General features: G+C 36.3%; 1 protein-coding gene across 6 annotated transcripts in view; it reads right to left on the reverse strand.

Annotated features, from left to right (window-relative positions):
• The window catches only part of PATJ (PATJ crumbs cell polarity complex component), a 450,328-nt gene that overhangs the window by 254,710 nt on the left and 172,677 nt on the right, over window positions 1–22,941 (reverse strand). For all 6 annotated transcript variants that reach the window (XM_037827057.1, XM_037827058.1, XM_037827056.1 and 3 more), the window contains 4 exons: window positions 15,409–15,480; window positions 13,867–14,044; window positions 10,748–10,858; window positions 7,147–7,215 (listed from right to left, as the gene is read on the reverse strand). In XM_037827057.1, coding sequence (XP_037682985.1) covers window positions 7,147–7,215; window positions 10,748–10,858; window positions 13,867–14,044; window positions 15,409–15,480 — 430 coding nt within the window. The remainder of the gene's footprint in view (window positions 1–7,146; window positions 7,216–10,747; window positions 10,859–13,866; window positions 14,045–15,408; window positions 15,481–22,941) is intronic.

The raw sequence follows: 22,941 nt of genomic DNA on the forward strand, positions 1-22,941 counted from the left end.
TGTATGAAATTCAAATGTCTTACCTTCCAGTTCATGGATCCTTTCTTTTGCCTGTTCAAATCTACTATTGTATCCCTAAATTGTGTTTTTCATCTCTTCTATTGTGCCTTTCATTCCCATTAGTTCTGCTATTTGTTTTTCAAGCTTACAAATTCTTCTTTGTGATCATCCAGTGTCTTCTTTATTATCCTTTATCTCTTTTGCCATATCTTCCCTTAGTTCACTGAATTTTGAATTGATTTAGATTTGTTTGAACATTTTTAATTAGTTGTCTCAACTCTTGTATCTCAGTTGAACTATCAGTTTGTTCCTTTGGCTGGTCCATATTTTCAGGTTTCCTAGTGTGGCTTGTTATCTTAAGCTGTTTAAGCATCTGATTTTCTTGATTAGTTTATTCTGAAGCTTGTTTTCACTCTTTTACCTGGGGTTTTCTTTTTGGTTGGCTTTGTTCTCCATCCTTTGGTATTCAGTTCAACTTATTATAGACCCTCTAACTTAGTCTCTATTTAGTTAATCAGAATTTTTCACCACTTGTTTTTCTGTTTCTTGTCCTACCTCTGTATAACTTTTTTATGAGAGGGTCTCCTCATATGGCTGACCCCAATGAGGCTTTCCCAGTCCAGAAAGGCCCAGGTCTCAGGAGGAGGATATGGAGTTTCCTTGAGAATGAGACCCTCCAATGAGACCTTTAGACACTATGCTTTTCCTATCCTGTCCAGCAGGTGGCGTCTGTCAGCCTGCAGCTCCCCATCAGTGTAAAGAGGTGCAATGCCTTTAGTTCTCTGCAGATTCTGTCCCTGTCCGGGGCATGGCTGACTGAAGTTGATTTCTGTTTTCCAGCCCCTGGGGTCTGAGTTCTTTGAAGGAGGGCTGCCACTTGAGCTGGACCACACCCCCCTTTTCTTGGGGAACTTATGCCCTTTAGGGAATTGTCTCCCCCATTAGGTTCATTGCTTTGTCTGTCAGACCTATCTCAGGTCTCTGTTGCCTGATTCCAGAGGCCAACTGTGAATATCTGAGGCTTTCTGTAAAGAGGTACTTACAATAGTCATTTAAAAAAGAAAAAAGAAAAAATGAAATCCCTTTTTAAGGCCTTTCCGCAGCCCTCAAGTTTTGTCAGTCTCAGTACAGAGTATTTAATGATATGTGCTTTAGGCTATTATCTCTTTCACCGGAATAGCTACTCTCCAACAGCTTTAATTTCACCCTTGCTAGGAGGCTACTGAAGTATAAAAAAATAAGGAGTCAGAGAGGAAGAAAAGGGAAAAAAATGTAAAAAAAAAAAAAAAAAAAAAAAGCCTTTATGGAGCCACCAAATGAGAGCCCGATTGGGTGCCTACTTCTATATGCCCCCACCTTTCCTGGAGTGCAGCCCTTCTCCAGCACCCCGAATACCCCCAACTCCAAAAGTTAATTAATTTGTTAATTAATTCTGCAGTTGAGGCTGGGTTGAGCCCCCCTTCTTGCTCCCAGTATGGACTGTTTCTTTTTCCCTTGGGAAGACAGCTCCAAAAAAGTCCACCATTCTGGTGGGGAGGGGCACCAGTCCACCGGCCAGGGAAACTTTCAGGTTTCCCTGTGATCTCAACCATTCCACCCATTCCAGACTAGTGTACGATGCCTGACTGGTCACTGAAGACCCCCAAAACCCTGTTTCATATAGTTCCTGGCTATATACCAGCTGCCCTAGAGGAGTAACTAAATTCCACACCTCACCACTCCACCATTTTGCCCCACCCCCAATATTCACTCTTAAACTTGATATCCTGAAACTTAAATACCCCATTCCCAGGCAACCAGTGATCTGCTTTCTGTCACTGTAGATTGCATTTTCTAGAACTTTATACAAATGTAATTTGTATAGTATATATTCAGTTTATCTACTGAGAGCTAGGGATTTAATTACCCCCAAGCTCCTGATTGAGGTCAAGCAAGGAGGAAGGTTAGACTAAAGATCCCACCCTCCCAACTCCCATCGCCACAAATAAAGCCTGTACCTCCAAAAGTTTCAGAAATACATCTGCAAGTTGTTACCTGCAATCTGTACATGACTAACACTTCTGTACACAATAACTATGGTCTTCCATAATCTATATCTGTGCTTATTAAGACTTTCCAAAAAGATAGCACAGAATCCTGGGCAGGCAGCAAGTGCCACTAATAATCTAAATATAAGGTAATCTGCACTTAAAGATAGTGGCCATCCAGGATAAAACATACAAACTTATAATTTGGTAAATAACCTAATACTATTCTTCCTTACCCTGTTCATTAACCCTTCTCTCAAAATCCTGAAGGAGTCAGTGTCTTGATTGGCACCTGGGTAATGTCTGTAATAGTTTTCCTAAGTGTTCAGTTCAGTCATGGATTTTTGTTTCCTTTAAGAGGGTAAAACCTGCAACAGATAAGGTTAAAAAAACAAACGAAAAACAAACCAAATCCTGACCACAGGAGACACTATGGATATTTCCTGACTTTGGCCTTAGTTTGGGGTAGAGGAAAAAAAATATCCTGAGAATACCCTACAGCCCAGACTCACCCAGACTGGGACCCTGAATTCATTCTATGAGTGTAATTAAAAAATTCCAAGGGAAACTATCAGGCAAATAGAAAAAGAAATAAAAATACAAATATAAAAAACAAACTAATTCATTAAATACATGAATGAAATGAAAAATTAAGATTGATCATGAAAAGAAAGATAATTGAATGAAAGAGAACGATTATGAATGGAGTAGAGCTGACAAAAGTTAAAAGAATAGAAGAACAACTTATTCCAACTAATTTATTCAAACCTAGGTGAAATCAACACATTCCTCGAAGAGAGTCAATAACGGAAACTGACTCCAAAAGAAATTGAAAATCTGAATGGCTCAACAATTATTAAAGAACAGAAACAGTATTTTTATTTTTTCCCACATTGAAAACACAGGCCCCAAATGGTTGCATAGGCTAGTTTGACCAAACATTTAAGGAATCAATAATTATCATTTTACACAAACTCTCAGAGAACTGAAAAAAAGAAATATTCTCCTACTCATTTTAGTAGTCTAGTATAAACAAAGTTCGATAAGGACAATACATAACCAATTTTTTTCATCGTTATGATATAAAAATCCCAATACGAGCAAAGAGTCAAAAAGACAATACATCATGACCAAAATGTAGTTGAATCTAAAAATTCAAGATCGATTCAACATTATGAAATATATTAATGTAACTTATCACATTAAGGGATTCCAGGAGAGAAATATATATATATATTTATATATATCATTGGATGTAGATAACACATTTGATAAAATTCAATATCATTTAGCATAAAAACTCTTAGAAAAATAGGAATAGAAGGGAGTATTTTCTTAACCTGAAGGATTATCTATAAAAACCCACCACATACATCATATGCAATGAAGAAATATTAAAAGCACTTCCTTAAATATCAGGAAAAGACAAGGATGTTATCAATCGTTACTTCTATTAAATGTAGTATTGGCGGTCTTAACAGATTAATAAAATTAGGAAAAGAAAAATTGGAAAGGGAAAAATAGAACTGTTTCTTTAAAGTGCTTATTGTTACCTACACAGAAACTCTCAAATACAAAAAATCTACAGAGATACTATTAGAATTTGAGATTCATATTCCTAGTCACAATACTTCATACATATTTATGGAGCACATACATAAAGACACTAAAATCTACATGAAGGAAAATGGAGGCATAGAGAAGAGTGGAAGCCAGTTAGTCCCACTGGAACAATTCATAAACATCAGAAAAATTAGTAAATAACCTGAAACAACTGCAAGGAGACAAATGTGACTGTCCACTCATCATACACCAACCTGAATTGGGAGAAATGCCTGAGATCATAGCATAAAATATGTAAGTAAAAACTGTAGACCTGCGCCAAGAGCTGAGAGTCCCTCCCTCACGGAAGCCTTGTGGTGCTAGAGAGCAGCACTCTCTGAACAAGTGAGTGTACCTCAGCCCAGATCCAACAGGGTTTTTAATGTTAACTGCTCAATACAGACAGTGAATCCCCAACAAGCAGACAAAGGCTTTTGGTGATGACTGACCTTGGGAGAGTCAGGGGACTTTTATGTTCCAGGACGGGGAGCCCAAAGGATCGGGTGCTATCTCTGGCAGACGGGTGAATCTTGGGGCATTCTGTCCCTTTCTCTCTCTCTCAACCTGGGAGGCTCAGTGGAGAAAGCCTCAGCCATTCTCAGCTCTCAGTGCTTTGCAGTAGAGAAAGCCTCTGCCATTTTAAAATTGCAGCATTCTGACCCAGACAAGGGTGGAGATAGCAGAGTCAGAGAAACAAAGAATCTATTTATATGCAAATGACCTCTCTCTAGGGGGCACAGCTTCCCAAGAGGAAAGAGGAGGGGCCCATCTCTACTACCTGCCTTACATTCAGAACCAGGCCCCAGAGTTGGGGGAGGAGAGCTGCAGGCCACATTCCCTTACACCAGCCCATTACAGGCTGTCAGGTGCCACCTGCTGGGCAGAAAAGCACATGTGTGTCAATCCTCTAAGACACAACATCAGGGAAACCGGATACTGAATATTTCCTCCTTCTGTGACCTGAGGTTGTTCTCATCTGGGAAAACCTGATTGGGGTGGCCTAGGAGGTCAGATGCCTAGACAACAGAAAACTACAACCTACACTAAGAAAAACGAAATTATGGCCCAGTTAATGGAACAAACTTACACTTCAACTGAGATACAGGAATTTAAACAATTAATGCTAAATCAATTCAAAAAGTTCAGAGAAGATATGGCAAAAGAAATAAAGGCTATAAAGAAAACACTGGGCATACATAAGGCAGAAATAGAAAGTTCAAAAAAACAACTGGCAGAATCTATGGAAATGAAAGGCACAACACAAGAGATGAAAGACACAGTGGAAACATACAACAGCAGATCTCAACAGGCAGAAGAAAACACTCAGGAATTGGAGAACAAAACACCTGAAATCCTACACACGAAAGAACAGATAGGGAAAAGAATGGAAAAATATGAGCAACGTCTCTGGGAACTTGACAAAACGAAATACAAGAATGTACGTACCATTGGTGTCCCAGAAGGAGAAGAGAAGGAAAAAGGGACAGAAGCAATAATAGAGGAAATAATCAATGAAAATTTCCCATCTCTTCTGAAAGACATAAAATTACAGATCCAAGAAGTGCAGCATACTCTAAACAGAAGAGATCTGAATAGGCCTACGCCAAGACACTTAATAATCAGATTATCAAATGTCAAAGACAAAGAGAGAATCCTGAAAGCAGCAAGAGAAAAGCAATCCATCACATACAAAGGAAGCTTAATAAGACTATGTGCAGATCTCTCAGCAGAAACCATGGAGGCAAGAAGGAAGTGGTGTGATATATTTAAGATACGGAAAGAGAAAAACCACCAACTAAGAATCCTATATCCAGCAAAACTGTCCTTCAAATATGAAGGAGAGCTTAAAATATTCTCTGACAAACAGACAATGAGAGACTTTGTGAACAAGACACCCGCCCTATAGGATATTCTAAAGGGAGCACTACAGACTGATAGGAGAAGACAGGAGTGAGAGGTTTGGAACACAGTTTTGGGAGATGGTAACACAGCAATGTAAGTACACTGAACAGAGATAACTATGAACATAGTTGAAAGAGGAAGGTTAGGAGCATGTGAGATACCAGAAGAAAAGAGGAAAGATAAAGACTGGGATTGTGTAACTCAGTGAAACCTAGAGTGTTCAACAATTGTGATAAAATGTACAAATATGTTTTTTCATGAGGGAGAACAAACGAATGTCAACCTTGCAAGGTGTTAAAAATGAGGAGGCATTGGGGGAGGGATGCAATCAACGTACACTAGAGACTAAAATTAACAGAATCATTGTATTATGCCTTCTTTAATGTAACAAAGGTGACTCACCAAGGTAAATGTAGATAAGAGGGGGGATAGGGGAGGGGTATGAGACATTTGGCATTGGTGGTTTTGTCTCTTTATTCTACTTTGATTTAAGGTTATCTTTGCTTTTGCGGCTTCCTAGCTGTCACGTGTTTTTTTTTTCTCTTTCTTTTTTCTTTTGCTTTTGCCTCTCTACCTTCTTGACTCTTCATTAGAAGGAAAGTTGGAGGTCAAAAGATGGGAATGTATAAAACTGAATCCTATGGTGGGCAATGTCTGTGACTAACTATACAAATATTAGAAATCTCTTCCATGAACCAGAACAAATATATGACAATACAACTAGAAGTTAATAATAGGGGGGCATGTAGGGAAAAAATATATACCTATTGCAAACTACATACTACAGTTAGTAGTATTTCAACATTCTTTCATAAACAGTAACAAATGTACTATACCAATACTACGAGTCAACAACGGAGTGGGGGGTGGCTAGGGATATTGGAGGATTTGAGTTTCCTCCCCCCCACCTCTTTTGTCTTTATTTCTTGTCTGGAGTAATGAAAATGTTCTAAAAATTGAACAAAAATTAATTGTGGTGATAGATGCACAGCCGTATGAGGGTACTGGGGGCAAGTGATTGTATACTTGGGATCTTTGGATAATTGTATGGTATGTGAACAATCTCAATAAAAATTAAAAAAAAAAAAAGGAAAAAAAATCTACATGAAAAATTTGGGTGGTGGGTTTATGAAAGCATTTTATTTTTTTAATTTCAGCATTTTGGCTTCCCCAGTGGTCTGCACTGGATTATAAAAATAGTAATCTCAGTAGAGATGACCTTTAACCTGGTCCTTGAGGGATGAGGTTTTTTCGTTAGGGCAATATAGAAAATTGATTTCCAGGATGAGAGGAAAACAAAGTCAAAGTCTCAGAGACTACCAAGTGTGAGAGGCACATTCTGGGAACGGAGAGGCAACCAGCCTGGCTGAACAGGAAAGAAAAGAGAAAGATGATGATGGCTGAGTGGTCTTTTGTAACATTTCTGCACCCACACTTCACTAGGTTTCTGGCCTTCAACCTGACCAGAACCAGTTTTGTTCAAAGGAAGGAAATACTGTAAATACAGTACTTCTAATGACGCTCAATAAAACAAACAAAAACCCACTCACACTACAGTGTAGATAGGTAAATGGAACAAAACATATTTTTAAAAAGCTTGAGAGGTTCAAGTCACCTTTTCTTGCTTTTCTTGGTCCTGGTTACTGGCGATTTTGCTGGCCTTATTGTGTGCAACAGGAATGACCTATCACCACAAAAAAAGAAAGAGTGATGGAAGAGAAAGAAAAGAAAACATTTAAATACCACAATCCTTACATTTCTTAATGTATTTTTTAAAAGTTAAAATTTTACTTAATTGATTTTGTAACTTCATCTAAAAAGTAAAGATAAAAGAATTACAATTTAGGGCAAAAATACAACTTGGGAAATCTGACATAGCCCTAAAATATTGTTAACTTGTATATGCCTCAAGTGGAGGTGAGGCAAAGTGATCTAGGAGGGGAAGACAAAGAAGATTTAAAAGAAAGTCACAATACTGATTGTTAGCCAAACATCCATTTTGTAAACTAAAGTTTTAAGGCTGACCTAAGTCAATTCCCTGAGCATAGGTTACAGTCATTCATTTGACAGATTTACCTTATTCACCATTCTAACAGTTCAAGCATGTTATCTGGAACAGTATGGGCACCCAATAAATACTTTATTATCATTGTTAGCAGAAAGATGAATTACCAATCTGTTTCAACTATCAAAATATTAACTCAATGAGAATAGGAACTTAGTGTTGTTTAGTACCATATAACTTAGAAAGAGCCCAAAACATAGTTGTGCTCAACAAATATTAACTAATGAATGCAACAGTTCAATTTCATAAAAATAATTTTAATTCTTAATGGTGCCAGGAACATAGATTTTTTTTTTTCACTTATTTCTTTTGTGAAAATATTTATGAAACATCTTAGGAAAATATAAAATTTTTAGAGATTTTTAGGTGCCCCAAATGGCTAACATGAATGATCTTTGAGCAAAATCTAATGACAGACCTAAAAATTGGAGAAAAAATTAGAAAATTGAAGGAAGTACCTAGGGATGAATTTTTTTTTTTAAAAGCTTCCCTCTAAATGAAAATTTAAGATTAAATGTTCTTCACTTTTTAATATAAAGAGTTAAATTAATTTTGGAAGATATGAGAGTCTCAGGAACATTTCATTTTACTAAAAACGGTAGTAATAATATATTAACTTATGTTCAGTGCTTCCTATGTGACCAGGCACAGTGCCAGTGCTTAACATTTGTTTTTCTCCCTATTTAATACACATGACAACCTAAGGCAAAGACTGGTGGGTCTATAGGCAAGTATTTCTTGGCCTGAAGAATATTAAAATGAAAGAAAACACTTGTTTCTCTGACAAGTCAGGATATCTGCCCACACTGAGCCCACTTTCTCACATGGAAAGAACCAGTTGAAGCCGAATAGCAAAAGCTTTGGTAGGGTTGGAACAGAATATCAGTTGCCATTCCTAATATTTGTATTGTTCAATTTTCAAATAGCAGAGAAATATATTTCTGCACACATATTGTTGGCAAAAGTTAGAAGACAAAATACTTTTTTGTTTAAGAAACACAGAAGAGAACATGTTTCTAGTGAAAGTAAAAACCATATTTGCACGAGTAATATGTAAAATGTGTGTCAAAAAATTTTTGAAACAATGGTATTAAGGAAGTACAACTGGAACACAAGAAAAAAGAAAACACATGATGATAAACTTAACGAGCTGACGAAATGACTCCAATTTCAAAAGGGCTTGTTTCTGAATATGAAAATAGTACCTGATGCTACTGTTATCTGCAGTTATGTTAGTAAATGAAAAAAATTACCTTGGCATAAAAACTTTCTCTAGACAAGAGCAGTATAAATCATGGGTCCTGTACTCAAATAAGCATTTGCCAAGTAAATCTAAGTGCATACACATGTTTCTCCAGCATGCTAAAAGTACAGGTGAGAAATTCAGAAGTTTAAAAAGTTAATTTATTTGTGATGCTCCTAAAGTAGCTGATAAAAGCACGTATATAAACACATCATTTAATTTGTGGTGTTTATGAGACTTTTCATGTGACCAAGGCACTTTAGACATAGGGCTTTGACAGGCACAATATTAGGAAATGACTTCTTTTGGAGATTTGAGGAAAGTCTCAAAATTTAATGAACATTAGTCAAAAAATGACTTAGCATCACTATATTTGCTGTTACTGCAATTACCAACTAAGAGATATGAAATTTGATTTCTTTCATTGCCTCATTCAACAGGAATCATTTTGTCCTAAAAACAAAGGTTAAGAGTGGAACAATTCATGGACAAAGTAATTAACACCATCAAGTGAATATGCTCCATTCATTAGAACCATAGATAATTCAATGCTTGATGAACTGAATACACAATGTAGCAGTCTGTTATAAAACATGAGGATAAGTGACTTGAGCATGTCACTTATGAAACTGTCATGTCATGTAAGTGAAAATTTCCTTCTCACTTCCACCAGGCAAGGCTGAATTAAAAGCTTGGTCTTTCTGATTGACTTTATACTACCTAAACGATTTGAATATTTTTCAGCAAGGATTCACAGGTGGCCATAGAAATGTATAATTTGGTTCTAACTCAAAAGTTTTTCTTGGGAAGTATCATTTGGCAAGGAATAATCTGACCAATTTTCCTACAGAACTCAGTTTCCAGAAATAAAAGGGATGGCCTGAGTTAAACATTCACAATATTATAAGAGTCAAATAATGAATGCCAAAAAAATGTTCTTGAATTTCAAACTGTATGAAAATGAGAGGAACTTTATTCAGTTCACCTGTCTCAATTAGTCTTGATGGTATAGAGTGCTAAGACGAAGGCACTGCAATGTAGTGCAACACAGCAGAGCTTCTCAAATGCTGTGGCTGTAGCTGTGTGAAGACAGCTTAAAGTATACCAAAATATCAATGCCAACAACCATCTGTTTGCCTGCTTTGCCATAATATTATTTTTAGTATGCCATGATGTACAAACAGTTGGAAAGCATGGCATTACTCTATTGAAAAGCAAAATTTTAAAAAAATGTGCAGTTTTTCCACTCTCGATCAGAAGTACCTATGTTTTGAGCAGTTATTTTCAATTATAAAATGAAGAAAAATAAATACTGCTTCCAATTACAGGATTTAAGGGTGACATTTCTGCTGTGTATTGCAATATAAAATAGACATTCTGCCACTGACATCGTGCTATCAGAGTTCCAATTTCACACCAAAGGAGTGATTAAGTACAGATGATAATTTTTATGATTAAATACTATTATTTTTAAATCTCCAACAGTACATATGTTCATATTGTTATACGCTTTAATAAATATACAGAGCATTGGATAGTACCTCCAGAATGTTTTTACAAATGACACTCTTTATGTTCAAAGTATTTTATAAAAGTAACTGGCTTGGAAAAGTTAAGTAACTTTCCTCCAAGTTAGTCAAGTTGGTAAATAGGGAATCAAGGATTTGAAAGCAGGTCTGTTTCTCTCCACATCCTGTGACTTAAACCAACATACACTATACTAACTCAAATTCAACCAGGAGATCAATGTTGGGCAAAAAAAGGGAATTTGATGTTAATTGTTCCGAAGCTAATAATTTTTCTAAGTAATATATAGTTAAGTAATAAGGAAAATAAGTGGAAAAATACTTGGAGATACAGAGACATAAAGGATATTTTTAAACTTTTTGAGGATGAGCTACAACTTACTCTTGGAGTGGATGACAAGCTCTGAACAACGAACACCACAGGGTTTCCAGAATTCTTAATGGCCTCAACTGCTTCTCTGTGTGAAGCATTCTGCAAATCTACTCCAGACACCTAAAAACACGGATGATATTGTGGATAGGTTAATTCAAAGTTCATGAGTATTATCCCAGTTATGAGATGAGCCAGAGTCTAATGAGTTAGACCACAGCTAGAAAAAAACAAGATTGGCCCATAAAGAGGTTTGCTGTTTTAGGAGAACATGTTTAAAGGAAACATTTCACCTTCAGGAAAAGCAAGTAAGAAAAATGTGCTTAATAACAAGAGCTCTGGTAAAATATAATTATCCAAAGTAGCTAGCTCAGTCAATAACAGAATCTTAAGAGGCTTCTCAGCTTGTAACGTCACCCCTGCCACCAGCACAGTAATAATTCTGAGTGGAGTGGGGGAAGGAAGAATCTCTCGGCTCTTACCTTATTTCAGTTAAGTTGAGAAGAATGGTGTCTTTAGGAAACTGACCGTTACCACAATTGAAAAGTTGAAGATTTCTCAAATTTTGCTCAAAAAAGAAATACCAAAACAGTAATAGGTACTTTTACTAAAAGTGTTCTGTGTTCGAATAAATTTGGGTAAGTATAAACTGACTCCTTATCATAGAAATCTCTGAGAACCTACCTTGCTTTGCTATGCCCATGAATCTCCAAGAGCATTTTGTGTTTACTAAAAAATATTTAACAGAACCAAATTTTCAAACTGACAATGTAACAAAGTTTTAGTAAAAGATGGAGTGGATAGTGACAATCAGTGAATATTGCTAAGGGAACCAAAAAAAAAAAAAAAAAAAAGGAATGCAGAAAGGTGGGGGATTAAGGGAGCCTTTTTTTTTTTTTTAATTAAATTCAGTTTTTTTGAGATATATATCATACCATCATCCATGGTATACAATTAACTGTTCACAGTACAATCATATAGTTGTGCGTTCATCACCCCAACCTATTTTTTTAAACATTTTCCTTATACCAGAAAGAGTAAAAACAAGAATAAAAAATAAAAGTAAAAGAGATTACCCACCCCCACCCACCCCCATTTTTCATTCAGCTTTTGTCCCCATTTTTCTACTCATCCATCCATACACTGGATAAAGGGAGTGTGATCCACAAGGCTTTCACAATCACACTGTCACCCCTTGTAAACCACATTGTTATACAATTGTCTTGCCTTTTGTTTTTAAGACGGAAAACATTATAGGATATAACGATGCAGTAGGGAGGAAAAATGGAAACAAAGGAGAGAGAAGGTACAAAAGCAGGAGCAGTATCCTTGGGCAGTCAAGAGGGAATGATTTCTATTGCAGTAAAGAGATTGGCTTTAAACAGAAAAACAAATAGTTCAGTTGTTACTGTAGGAAAGTCAGATTACTTGGTATCAGATGCAGTTAGAAAGATTTGGTAGGGAAAGGGAAGCTCCTGTTGACTGCTTCTATTTTCCCAATGAAACAAGCAATTGAGGATCAAATCTCAGATGAAGACTGAGGAAGGAGAAATAGGAGATTTCAAATGGGTACATACGAAAGAAAGAAAAAGAAACAATTAGGGACATATTACAGGATTGCAGGGTATAACTAAAGCCCCACTTGAGGGGGTGCTCATGAACTTAAAATGGCACCAGAACAAGAGTTTAGAATTAACAAATAATTATGATTACTGAATCATTAGATAGATGCTTTTCTTACATTCTCCTATATTACAGAACAGTCAAAAGGAAATACCTGAAATTACTGAAATGTAACCCAAGTTGCCTTGGTCCTTGACAGTGATTGTATAACTATATAACCTTCATCTTGTGATTGTAAAAACCTCATGACTGGCCCTGCCTACACCCCTCTATCCTATTTTACAACTTTAGGGTCTTACAATCACAAAGACAGCCCCTAATGTTTATTAATGAAGGAACTTGAATCAACCCAGAACTAACCTTCCCCAATTCCTAAACCATCTTTTACTAGAGGAAGCTAGCATGTAATCAATCCACGCATGCTCAATAATTAAACCATCTTTCACTTTGTCACCTTGAACTATTCTATTCATTACCCTTAAAACCTGCCCATTCTAATAGTTGTATAGTGGTATCTATATTTTGATTAGCAATTCCCTAATGATATATGATGTTGAGCATCTTTTCATATGCTTATTTGCCATCTGTGTATAATCTTTGGTGATGTGTCTGGTTAGGTCTTTTGCAAATTTTTAAATTGGGTTGTTCTGTTAGTATTGAATTTTAAGAGGTTATTTATTTATTTATTTATTTTGCATATTTTAGCTATGTCGTTTGTCAGATATGTGCTTTGCAAATATTTTCTCCCAGTCCATGGCTTGTCTTTTCACTCTCTTAACATGCTATCAGTTTTTCTTGGAAATGAGAATAAGGTAAGTTTAATAATTTTTCCAAGAACAAATAGAATATAAAAAGGACAGAGGCTAGACTCCAACCCATCACCTCCAGGGCTCTTTTCTAATAGAGCTGAAACACCACAACCATCATAAAGCATAGATGAAGAACAAGCATATTCCAGGATTGAAGATACTCAAAATGATGTCACCCAATAAACCGAATGCAAAGAAATGTATGAGATTCAGACCTCAGGGCATCCTCAGCGCTTTGATGTGCCTTTAGAACTCAGGTCCTGCAAAGTCTAACACATGTGAATCACGGATCCATAACTCCCCGAGTAGTGTCAAAGACACTATGACTTCCCAGGTCAATGCCTTTACTCTATGTGCACAGATACGCCATGGACACATATTTATAAAATTTAGAGCCTGTTTGAAACTATGGGGAAAGTGTTATTCTCATCACCTGCCTCACTCTGTTTAGAGCCCTTTGTTAAACTGTTTTTGTGGGTCAGCTAATTTTTTTTATCTTATTGTTTTATTTGCTGTCTCCTCCAACTTGAGCAACTCATAAAACCATGCATCTAATGTACAAACTAAGGCATCCAAATAAAGTATACCAGTTGTGCTCACACACACCCAAACACAATGAAGAAAGGACTTCAGGCTAAATGATCATTTTACTGTCTTACAGTGTGCTTCAAATAGAACCAGTATTTTAACATCATTTACCTCAAGTATTTTATCTCCAGTTTTAAGAGCTTTTGTTTTTCCTGCTGGACTGTCTTCTAAAACTTGTTTGATAAATATACCTTTAAGCTCCTCTCCATTCTTCAGGCGCTTTATAACAGTCTGTCCACCAACAATACTGATACCGAGAGACACACTGGGTTCTCTAAAAATCTCAACACTGCAAAAGGAAAAGGTCAAAATTCATTCAAGAACAAGTTAATCTAATTGTTGGACGGTCACTGTTAGCATTCAATTTGTATTCTATCCTTGTGACTCGTTTTATAGTTGTAATTTTATAAATATATTTGTACAAATGCTATATAAATTGTACCTCTTTACAAAATTATAAGATGCTATCAATAATTCATGACATGTTAAAGCTTAAATACTGAAAACAGATAATTAAAATAACAAATATAACTCTTAATACTTAGAGGCAATTTAGCTAATCCTTAATGATTCCATCTCCTTCCACAATATATTTTCTGTGCTTACCCTATTTCAATGTTCCATTGCAACATTAACAAAGAATAGATTGAGGAAATAATAAATAGATGAATAAAGTCAAGAAAGCCACATTTATCACTTTGGCAAACAGCACACATTTTAAAAAGACAATTAATTTGCCGCTGAGAGGCTCATTGCCCAAGCTGCTTTCCCAGTCGGCAGGTTTGACCCAGTGATTCTTTAAGCAGAGGAAAGATTTTATCTGCACCTAAAGCTGGAAGGTTTTATTTTCTTCCCACCTCCATGGCATTTTTTAAGAAAAAGTACTACGTGAAAATTGCCCCTCAAAATATTATACAGTCTGCTTAAACTGTACAAATACAGCCAAAAAATAATTTACTCAAAAAAGTAACTCAGAAAACAACTCCAAAGAATTTTTGAGACAAAACTTAAAGAACTTGATTACAAGAAAAAAAAAAAACAGGCAGGTGGTTAGGCAGGGGTGGTGGAATTAATAATACATAAAGAGTAGAGAGAGCAGAGGAAAGGAAGACTTCTATAATTTTAATAATGCACTGCCTTTATTAAATACTTAAGTAGTACTCAAGAGGGAGTACTTGAAACTGCAAAAGTCTGTAAGAGAAGACGGGCCCCAGTCTGTTAGCTCAAACAAGACACAACTTGGACCAAGAAGGGGAGGAAGACAGAGATACACTGATATATGACAGGAGACTTAACTACTGTTGACTTCTGTTTTAATAAACAAAATAGAAGCTTTACTGCTTTCAAGTCAGTCTTATCTAACTTGCATATTGATGTAGTAATCAACCATACATTAGTTACTCTCCTAGACAATCTACAGAAATGGCTTATTAAATGGATTATTCTCTGAAATAGTAGGATAAATATTTTCCTAATATTGGCTACAGTTTCTCCCTGGCTAAAAATCTCTAAATAAGACAAAATTAGTCTAAAATATAGGCTAGCCTACATGGGAATGATCACAGTTTTCCAATCATTGGAATACTACTATTAAGTTAAAGACCAATTGATTATGTTGTCTTATTGAGAAACCGATAATGTCACCCAACATACATTCTTGGTGGACCCCAGTGGCTGAAGTTTGGAGTTTCTTCTCCTTCGCCTTCTTCTCTCTCAGGTAACTCACTGGGGAAAGACAGAAAAAAAAAACCACACATGTACAACCCATAAGCCACTCTCTTATTATTAAAGATTTTTAGAGAGTTTTAAAAATATACAGTAGATATATAGTTAAAGAGTTTTTAATTTTTAAGCTTTTAAAATACTTATATCAGGACTTCTAGAAAAATGGTAAAATAAGGAAAGGCAGAACTCACTCCTACACCAAAACCTAAAGTATAGGCAGAAATTGTCCAAAGTAGCAGAAATTGTCCAAAGTAGCAGATCTGGGGCTTGGGAGACAAGGGAAGAACCACTGCAGCATACAAGCAAGAGCTGGATGAAGAAATGTGGTTTCTCCACAACTCAGAAAGTGCAATAAGTGAACTCTACTGTGGCTCCCAGAGCCCAGTCCCCACCCCAGAGGCCAGCAGCTTTGGGTCCACCTGGTTCTCACTCGGCTGCTGTGGCCTGGGAGAGACAGGGAGGCCCTTCCCTGGGAAAAAGAGGAATGTGGCACAGTCCTGATCCAACTGATGTCGAGTGACGGTGACCCTCTGGGTCCTGCAGCCTTGAACTTTCCACAAAGAAGCCCAGAGTGCTTGAGGCTCCATTATTTCCACACACAGAGATACTGCAGCAAGTGACTGAGCTCCACAATGGCTCCCAACACCCGCTCCCACTCTCGAGGCCAGCAGGTTTTTTGTTAGCCCAGACCCTGCCTGGTTGGCTGCTGCAGATTAGAAGAGTCAGGTAAGCCCTCCCACCCAGGAATAGAAGAGGACACAACACAGTTATGATCTAACTGTTGGCTGGGAAAATTGAACCGTGGGGTCCCAGAGCCTTGGTTCTTTCTGGACAGGTGCCCCTAGTACCACAGGTCCGTTATTTCCAACCACCTCAGAAACAAAGGTATCATGGGGCTAAAAAAATGACTTCTCTTTATAGGGCAGTGGAGAATAGTGCCATCTGGTGAGAAAGCTGGCAAAGGCAGTCTTGGGAAGCTGCTTTTTTGACCATTTCCCCAGGCCTTTTGGAACAGGACTGACCCTCTGCGTGGGACCCTGGCCCTGTTATGGCTGGAAATACTGAGAAACCAAATGCCAAGGAAGACCTTTCATGTGAATGCAATCAATCACAAAATCTTAGACAAGAGAGGGAAACCAATTTTCAACATAATCTTATGAAAATAATCAGATGCCCATATACTAGCACAAAATTACAAGGCACACTAAGAAACAAGAAGATATGGCCAAGATAAATGATACAATTTAAAAGTTGGAGGGAAAAAAAGAATTTGAAACAACTAATCAAAGAAGTTCAAACAAATCTCCTAAATCACTTCAGTGAGATGGCTAAAGAGATAAAGGATATTAAGAAGACACAAGAGCATAAAAAAGAATTTGAAAAAAATACATAGGAAAAAAACAGATATCATGGAAATGAAACACACTGTAGATGAAATTAAAAATATACTAGAGACAACAGCAGATTTCAAGAGGCAGAAGAAAGGATCAGTGAACTAGAAGACAAGGCAACCAAATTCAAACACACAAAAGAACAAATGGAGAAAAAAATGGAAAAATTTGAGCTGGGTCTCAGGGAAATGATTGACAACATGAAGCATGAAAATAAACACATCATAGGTATCCCAGGAGAAGGGAAAAGGGCTAGGAAGAAGATTTGAAGAAATAATGAACAAAAATTTCCCAACCCTTAAAAAAGATATAAATATGCAAATCAAAGAAGCTCAACATGCTCCAAATAGAATAAATCTGAATAGACCCACCCCAAAACACATACTATTCAGACTGTCAAATGTAAAAGAGAAAGAGAAAACTAATTCACCTCATAAGGCTCAGGGCTAACTTCTCATCACAATCACAGAGGAAGAAGGCAGTGGTAAGATATATTAAAGATACTGAAAGAGAAAATTGCCAACCAAGAATACTTTATTCAGCAAAGCGGTCCTTCAAAAAAGAGGGAGAGTTTAAAATATTCACAGGTAAACTAAGGCTGAGAGAGTCTGTTAACAAGAGACTGTCCTACAAAAAATAGTAAGGAGAGTTTGCCAACTGAAAAAAATAAGAAGGCAGGAGAGAGAGGCTTAGAGGAGAATATAGAAATGAAGATTATCAGTAAGGGTAACTAAAGGGATAAAAAGAAAGGAAAAAAATAGCTCTGACAAATAAAGCCAAAGGAAAAATGGATAAAGTAAGGACTGCTTTTACAGCAATAACAAGAATGTTAGTGGATTAAACTCCCCAATCAAAAGACACAGACTAGCAGTATGGATAAAAAAAAATATGATTCATCTATATGCTGTTTACAAGAGATTCATTACAGACCCGAAGATACAAATAGGTGGAAAGTGAAAGGATGGAAAAAGATATTCCACACATATAGTAACCAAAAAAAGCAGGGGTAGCTATACTAATATCAGATAAAATAGACTTTAAATGGAAAAAATGTTATAAGAGACAAAGAAGGACAGTATAATTATTAAAAGGGGAAAATCACCAAGAATAAGTAACAATCATAATATTTACGCACCTAATCAAGGTGCTCCAAGGCACATGAGGCAAACACAGGCAAAACTGGAGTAAAAGATGCCTCTACAATAATAGGGGGACACTTCAATAGACCACTCTTTTCAATAGATAGAATGTCTAAAAAGGGGATCAGTAAGGAAGCAGAGAACCTAAATAATATGATAAATGAACTAGAAGTGATAGATTTATATAGAACAGTGCACCCCAAAAGAGCAGGATATACATTCTTCTCAAGTGCTCATGATAAATTCTCCATTATAAGCCACATGTTGGGGAATAAAACAAGTCTTAAGAAATTTAAAATGACTGAAATTATAAAAAGCACTTTCTCTGATCGTAATGGAATGATGCTGGAAATCAATAACAGCCAGAGAGCTGGAAAAGTCACAAACATATGGAGGTTAAATAATGTACTTTTAAACCATCAGTTGGTCAAAGAAGAAATTGCAAGAGAAATCAGTAAACATCTTAAGATGAATGAAAATGAGAACACAACATATCAAAACTTATGGAATGCAGTGAATGCAGTGCTGAGAAGGAAATTTATAGCACTAAATGCCTACATTAAAAAGGAGGAAAGAGCTAAAATCAAAGACCTAACCGAACACCTGGAAAAACTAGAGAAAGAACAGCAAACTAATCTCAAAGCAAGCAGAAAGAAACAAATAACAAAGATTAGAATCAGACCCCCAGATCTACCGTCAACTGATTTTTCATAAGGCTCCCAAATCCACACAACTAAGACAGAACACTCTCTTCAATAAATGCTGTTGGGAGAACTGGATATCCACAACCAAAAGAATGTAAGAGGACCCCTATGTCACAGCCTATTAAAAAAATGGATCAAAGACCTAAATATAAGAAACAGTACCATAAAACTCCCAGAAGAAAATGTAGAGAAATGTCTTCAAGATCTAGTGATAGGCAGTAGTTTCTTAGACTTTACACTCAAAACACAAGCAATGAAAGAAAAAATAGATAAATGAGAACTCCTCAAAATAGAACACTTCAGTGCTTCAAAGGACTTTGTCAGTGGAAGAAAATATTTGGAAACCACATAACTGAAAAGGGTTTGATAACCAGTATATATAAAGAAATCCTACAAGTCAACAATAAAAAGACCAACCAGACATGAGTAGACATTTCTCCAAAGAAGAAATGCAGATTGCTAAAAGGCACATGAAAATATGCTCAGCTTCATTAGCTATTAGGGAAATGCAAATCAAAACCACAATTAGATATCATCTCACATCTACAAGAATGGCTGCTGTTAAACAAATAAGCAACTACAAGTGTTGGAAAGGATGTGGAGAAATTGGAACACTTACTCACTGCTGGTGGAATGTAAAGCGGTACAGCCGCTGAGAAGGATGGTTTGGTGGTTCCTCAGGAAGCTACATATGGAGCTGCCTTACAACCTGGCAATCCCACTACTCAGGATATACCCAGATCTGAAGGCAGGGATGTAAACAGACATTTGCACACCGATGTTCATGGCAGCATTATTCACAATTGCCAAAAAATGGAAATAAGCCAAGTGTCCATCAACAGATGAATGGATAAATAAATTGTAGCATACACATACAATGGGATATTATTCAGCAGTAAGAATGAATGAAGTCCTAAAGCATGTGACAACATGGATGAACCTTGAGGACATTATGTTAAACAAACTAAGTCAGGCACAAAGGGACAAATATTGTATGATATCACTAACATGAACTAATTCTAATATGTAAACTCACAGATGTAAAATACAGAATATAGGTTATCAGGATACAGAATAAGGCTAAAGAATGGGGAGCAGTTGCTTAATATGTGCAGAATGTTTAGGTTGAACTTAAACATTTGGAAATGGACAGAGGTGAAGGTAGCACATTATTGTGAGAATAATTAACAGTGCTGAATGGTGTTGTGACTGTGGTGGAAAGGGGAAGTTTAGAGTCATGTATGTCACCAGAAGGAAAACTGAAGGTTAAAACATGGGAAGGTATAACAGCGAAACCTGTTGTGGACAATGTCTGTGATTAACTGAACAAATATAAAAAAGTTTTCTCATGACCTAGAGCAGATGCACAACACTATTATAAGGAGTTAATAATAGAGGAGTACGTGGGAAAGAAATGCACCTATTACAAACTATGGAGTATAATTAACAGTAATATTTCAATAATCTGTCATCAGTTGTAACAAATGTACCACACCAGTACTATAGGTCAATAATATGGGGGAATAAGGAGTATGGGAGGATTAGGGTGCTCTTTTTTACTTTTATTTCTTTTCTGGAGTAATGGAACTTTCCTAAATTTGATCATGGGGCTATATGCAAAACTATGAGATAATACTGTAAGCCAGTCATTGTATACTTCGGATGGTTTCTATGCTGTCTGAATATAGCTCAGGAAAATTGCATTTGAAAAAAATCAGTAGTGTTTATATATATAAGCAACGAACAACTAGAAGGAGGAATCAAGAAAAATAGTCCATTCACAATAGCAACTAAAAGAATCAAGTACCTAGGAATAAATCTAAACTAGGATATAAAGAACTTGTAGAGAGAAAACTGCATCAAAGGACTTTGTCAAAAAGATGAAAAGGGAGCCTACCCATGGAAAAAAAAATCTTTGGAAACCACGTATCTGACAAGGGTTTAATATCCAGAATATATAAAGAAATCCTGCAAGTCAAAAACGAAAAGACAAACAACACAATTTAAAAATTGGGAAAAGAGGAATATACATCTTTCCAAAGAGGAAATACAAATGGCTAAAAAGCATATGAAAAGATGCTCAACATCACTGTTAGGGAAAAACAAATTAAACCACAATGAGATGTCATTTTACAACTACTAAAATGGTCACTATTAAACAAATGGGAAACTAAGTTTTAGAGAGGATGTGGAAAAATAGGGACACTCATTTTCTGTTGCTGGGAATGTAAAATGGTACAACCACTGTGGAAGACAGTTTGACAGTTCCTCAGGAAGCTCAGTATAGAATTGCCATATGACCCAGCAATCCTGCCAGTAAGATATATATTCAGAAGAAGTGAAAGCAGTGATATGAACAGATATGTGCTCACCAATGTTCACAGCAGCATTATTCACAATTGCCAAAAGATGGAAACAATCCAAGTATCCATCAACTGATGAATGGATAAACATAATGTGATATATACATATGATGGAATATTGTTCAGAAGCAAAAAGGAATGAAGTCCTGAAGTATGCAACAACATAGATGAACCTTAAAGAAATTATGTTGAGTGAAATGAGTCAGACAGAAAAGAACAAATATTCTATGATCTCACTAATATGCAGTCATTATAATAAGTAAACTCATAGAGTTAAAACTTAGAATATTGGTTACCAAGAAATAGATGACGGTAGAGAATGGGGAGTGGAAGCTTACTTTGTGCAGAATTTTTAATTAGGTTGAATGTAAATGTTTCGAAATGAATAGAGGAGATGGTAGCACGTTATGGTAAGTGTAATTAACAGCACTTACGTATGTGTGTGAGTTTGGTTGAAAGGGTATGTTTGGGGTCATAAATATCACTAGAAGGAAAGCTAGAGGATAAAACATGGGACTCTACAACCCAGTGAATCCTGTTGTGGACAAAGTCAGTGTTTAATAGCACAAATACAAAAATCTTCTTTCATGAACTAGAACAACTGTATGTCACAATTACAAGGAGTTAATAATAGAGGGGTATATGAGAGAAAATGCACCTAATACAAAGTCTGGACTATAGTTAACAGGACTTATTATTTTTCTTACATCAACTGTAACAAATGTATCACACTAATGCTAAGGGTCAATAATGGTGGAATAAGAAGTATCGGATTTTTCTTTTTGTAGTAATGAAAATGTTCTGACATTGCTGTTGTTGATGAAGGTACAACTCTGTGATTACACTGTGAGCCCTTGATTGTATACTTTGGATAGATGGTATGATGTGTAAATATATCTCAATAAAACTGCTTTCAAAAAAATTTTATATGGAAGGGTTTTGGACTCCAGATATCTAAAACAATCTGAAAAAGAAGAATGAATTTGGAGGACTCATACTTTCCAATCTTAAACTTATTACAAAGCCAGAATCATCAAAACAGGATGGTAGTGGCATAAGGACATATAGACCAATGGAATCAAATTGAGAGCTCAGAAATCAACACTCAGATTTATGGCCAACTGATATTTGATGAGGTGGCAAAGACCACTTAATTGGAAAACAACAGTCCTTGCAACAAAAGGTGATAGGACAACTGGACCTGTTTGCAAAAAACAAAAATAAAAAAGGAGGAGGACCTCTACCTCACACCATATGCAAAAACCATTGCTACTTTTCTGAGACCATACCTGATCATCAGCCTCAAGAAAATGAAGAAGTAGAGATCCTGCTCTTGAGGATAAGTGCCTTCTTGTAAGACATCTTCAGTGGAGGTGAAGAATTTCTCTGCAACAAAATTAGCTCTGACTCTTAGAGGGCTTAAAAAGTCACTGGTGGCTTCTAGGAAGATGGTGGATTAGAAGAGACAAAGTAAAACTCTCCTCCATGAAAAACACTAAATAAAGAACAGAAAGCATTCCAGAAAAGCAGTTTCAGGGTTCCACCAGATAGACAGGGACTTCTACACCCACAGTGAATATGTACTTGGAGAAACCAAGAGACTGCGTTTAGGAGACAGAGGCCTGGAGAAGAGCACAGAACTGAAGAGTTATTAGTAAAGGTAACTTAAAGGAAACAAAGAGAGAGAGGGAAAAATAGATCTGACAATAAAAACCAAAGGATAAGATGGCTGATTCAAGAACTGTCTTCACAGTAAAAACATTGACTGTGAATGGATTAAACTTCCCAATTAAAAGATACAGATTGGCAGAATGGATTAAAAAATATGTAACATCAATATGCTGTTTACAAGAGATTCATCTTT

Source organism: Choloepus didactylus, chromosome 2 (assembly GCF_015220235.1).
Source record: "Choloepus didactylus isolate mChoDid1 chromosome 2, mChoDid1.pri, whole genome shotgun sequence".
Classification (NCBI taxonomy): Eukaryota; Metazoa; Chordata; class Mammalia; order Pilosa; family Megalonychidae; genus Choloepus; species Choloepus didactylus.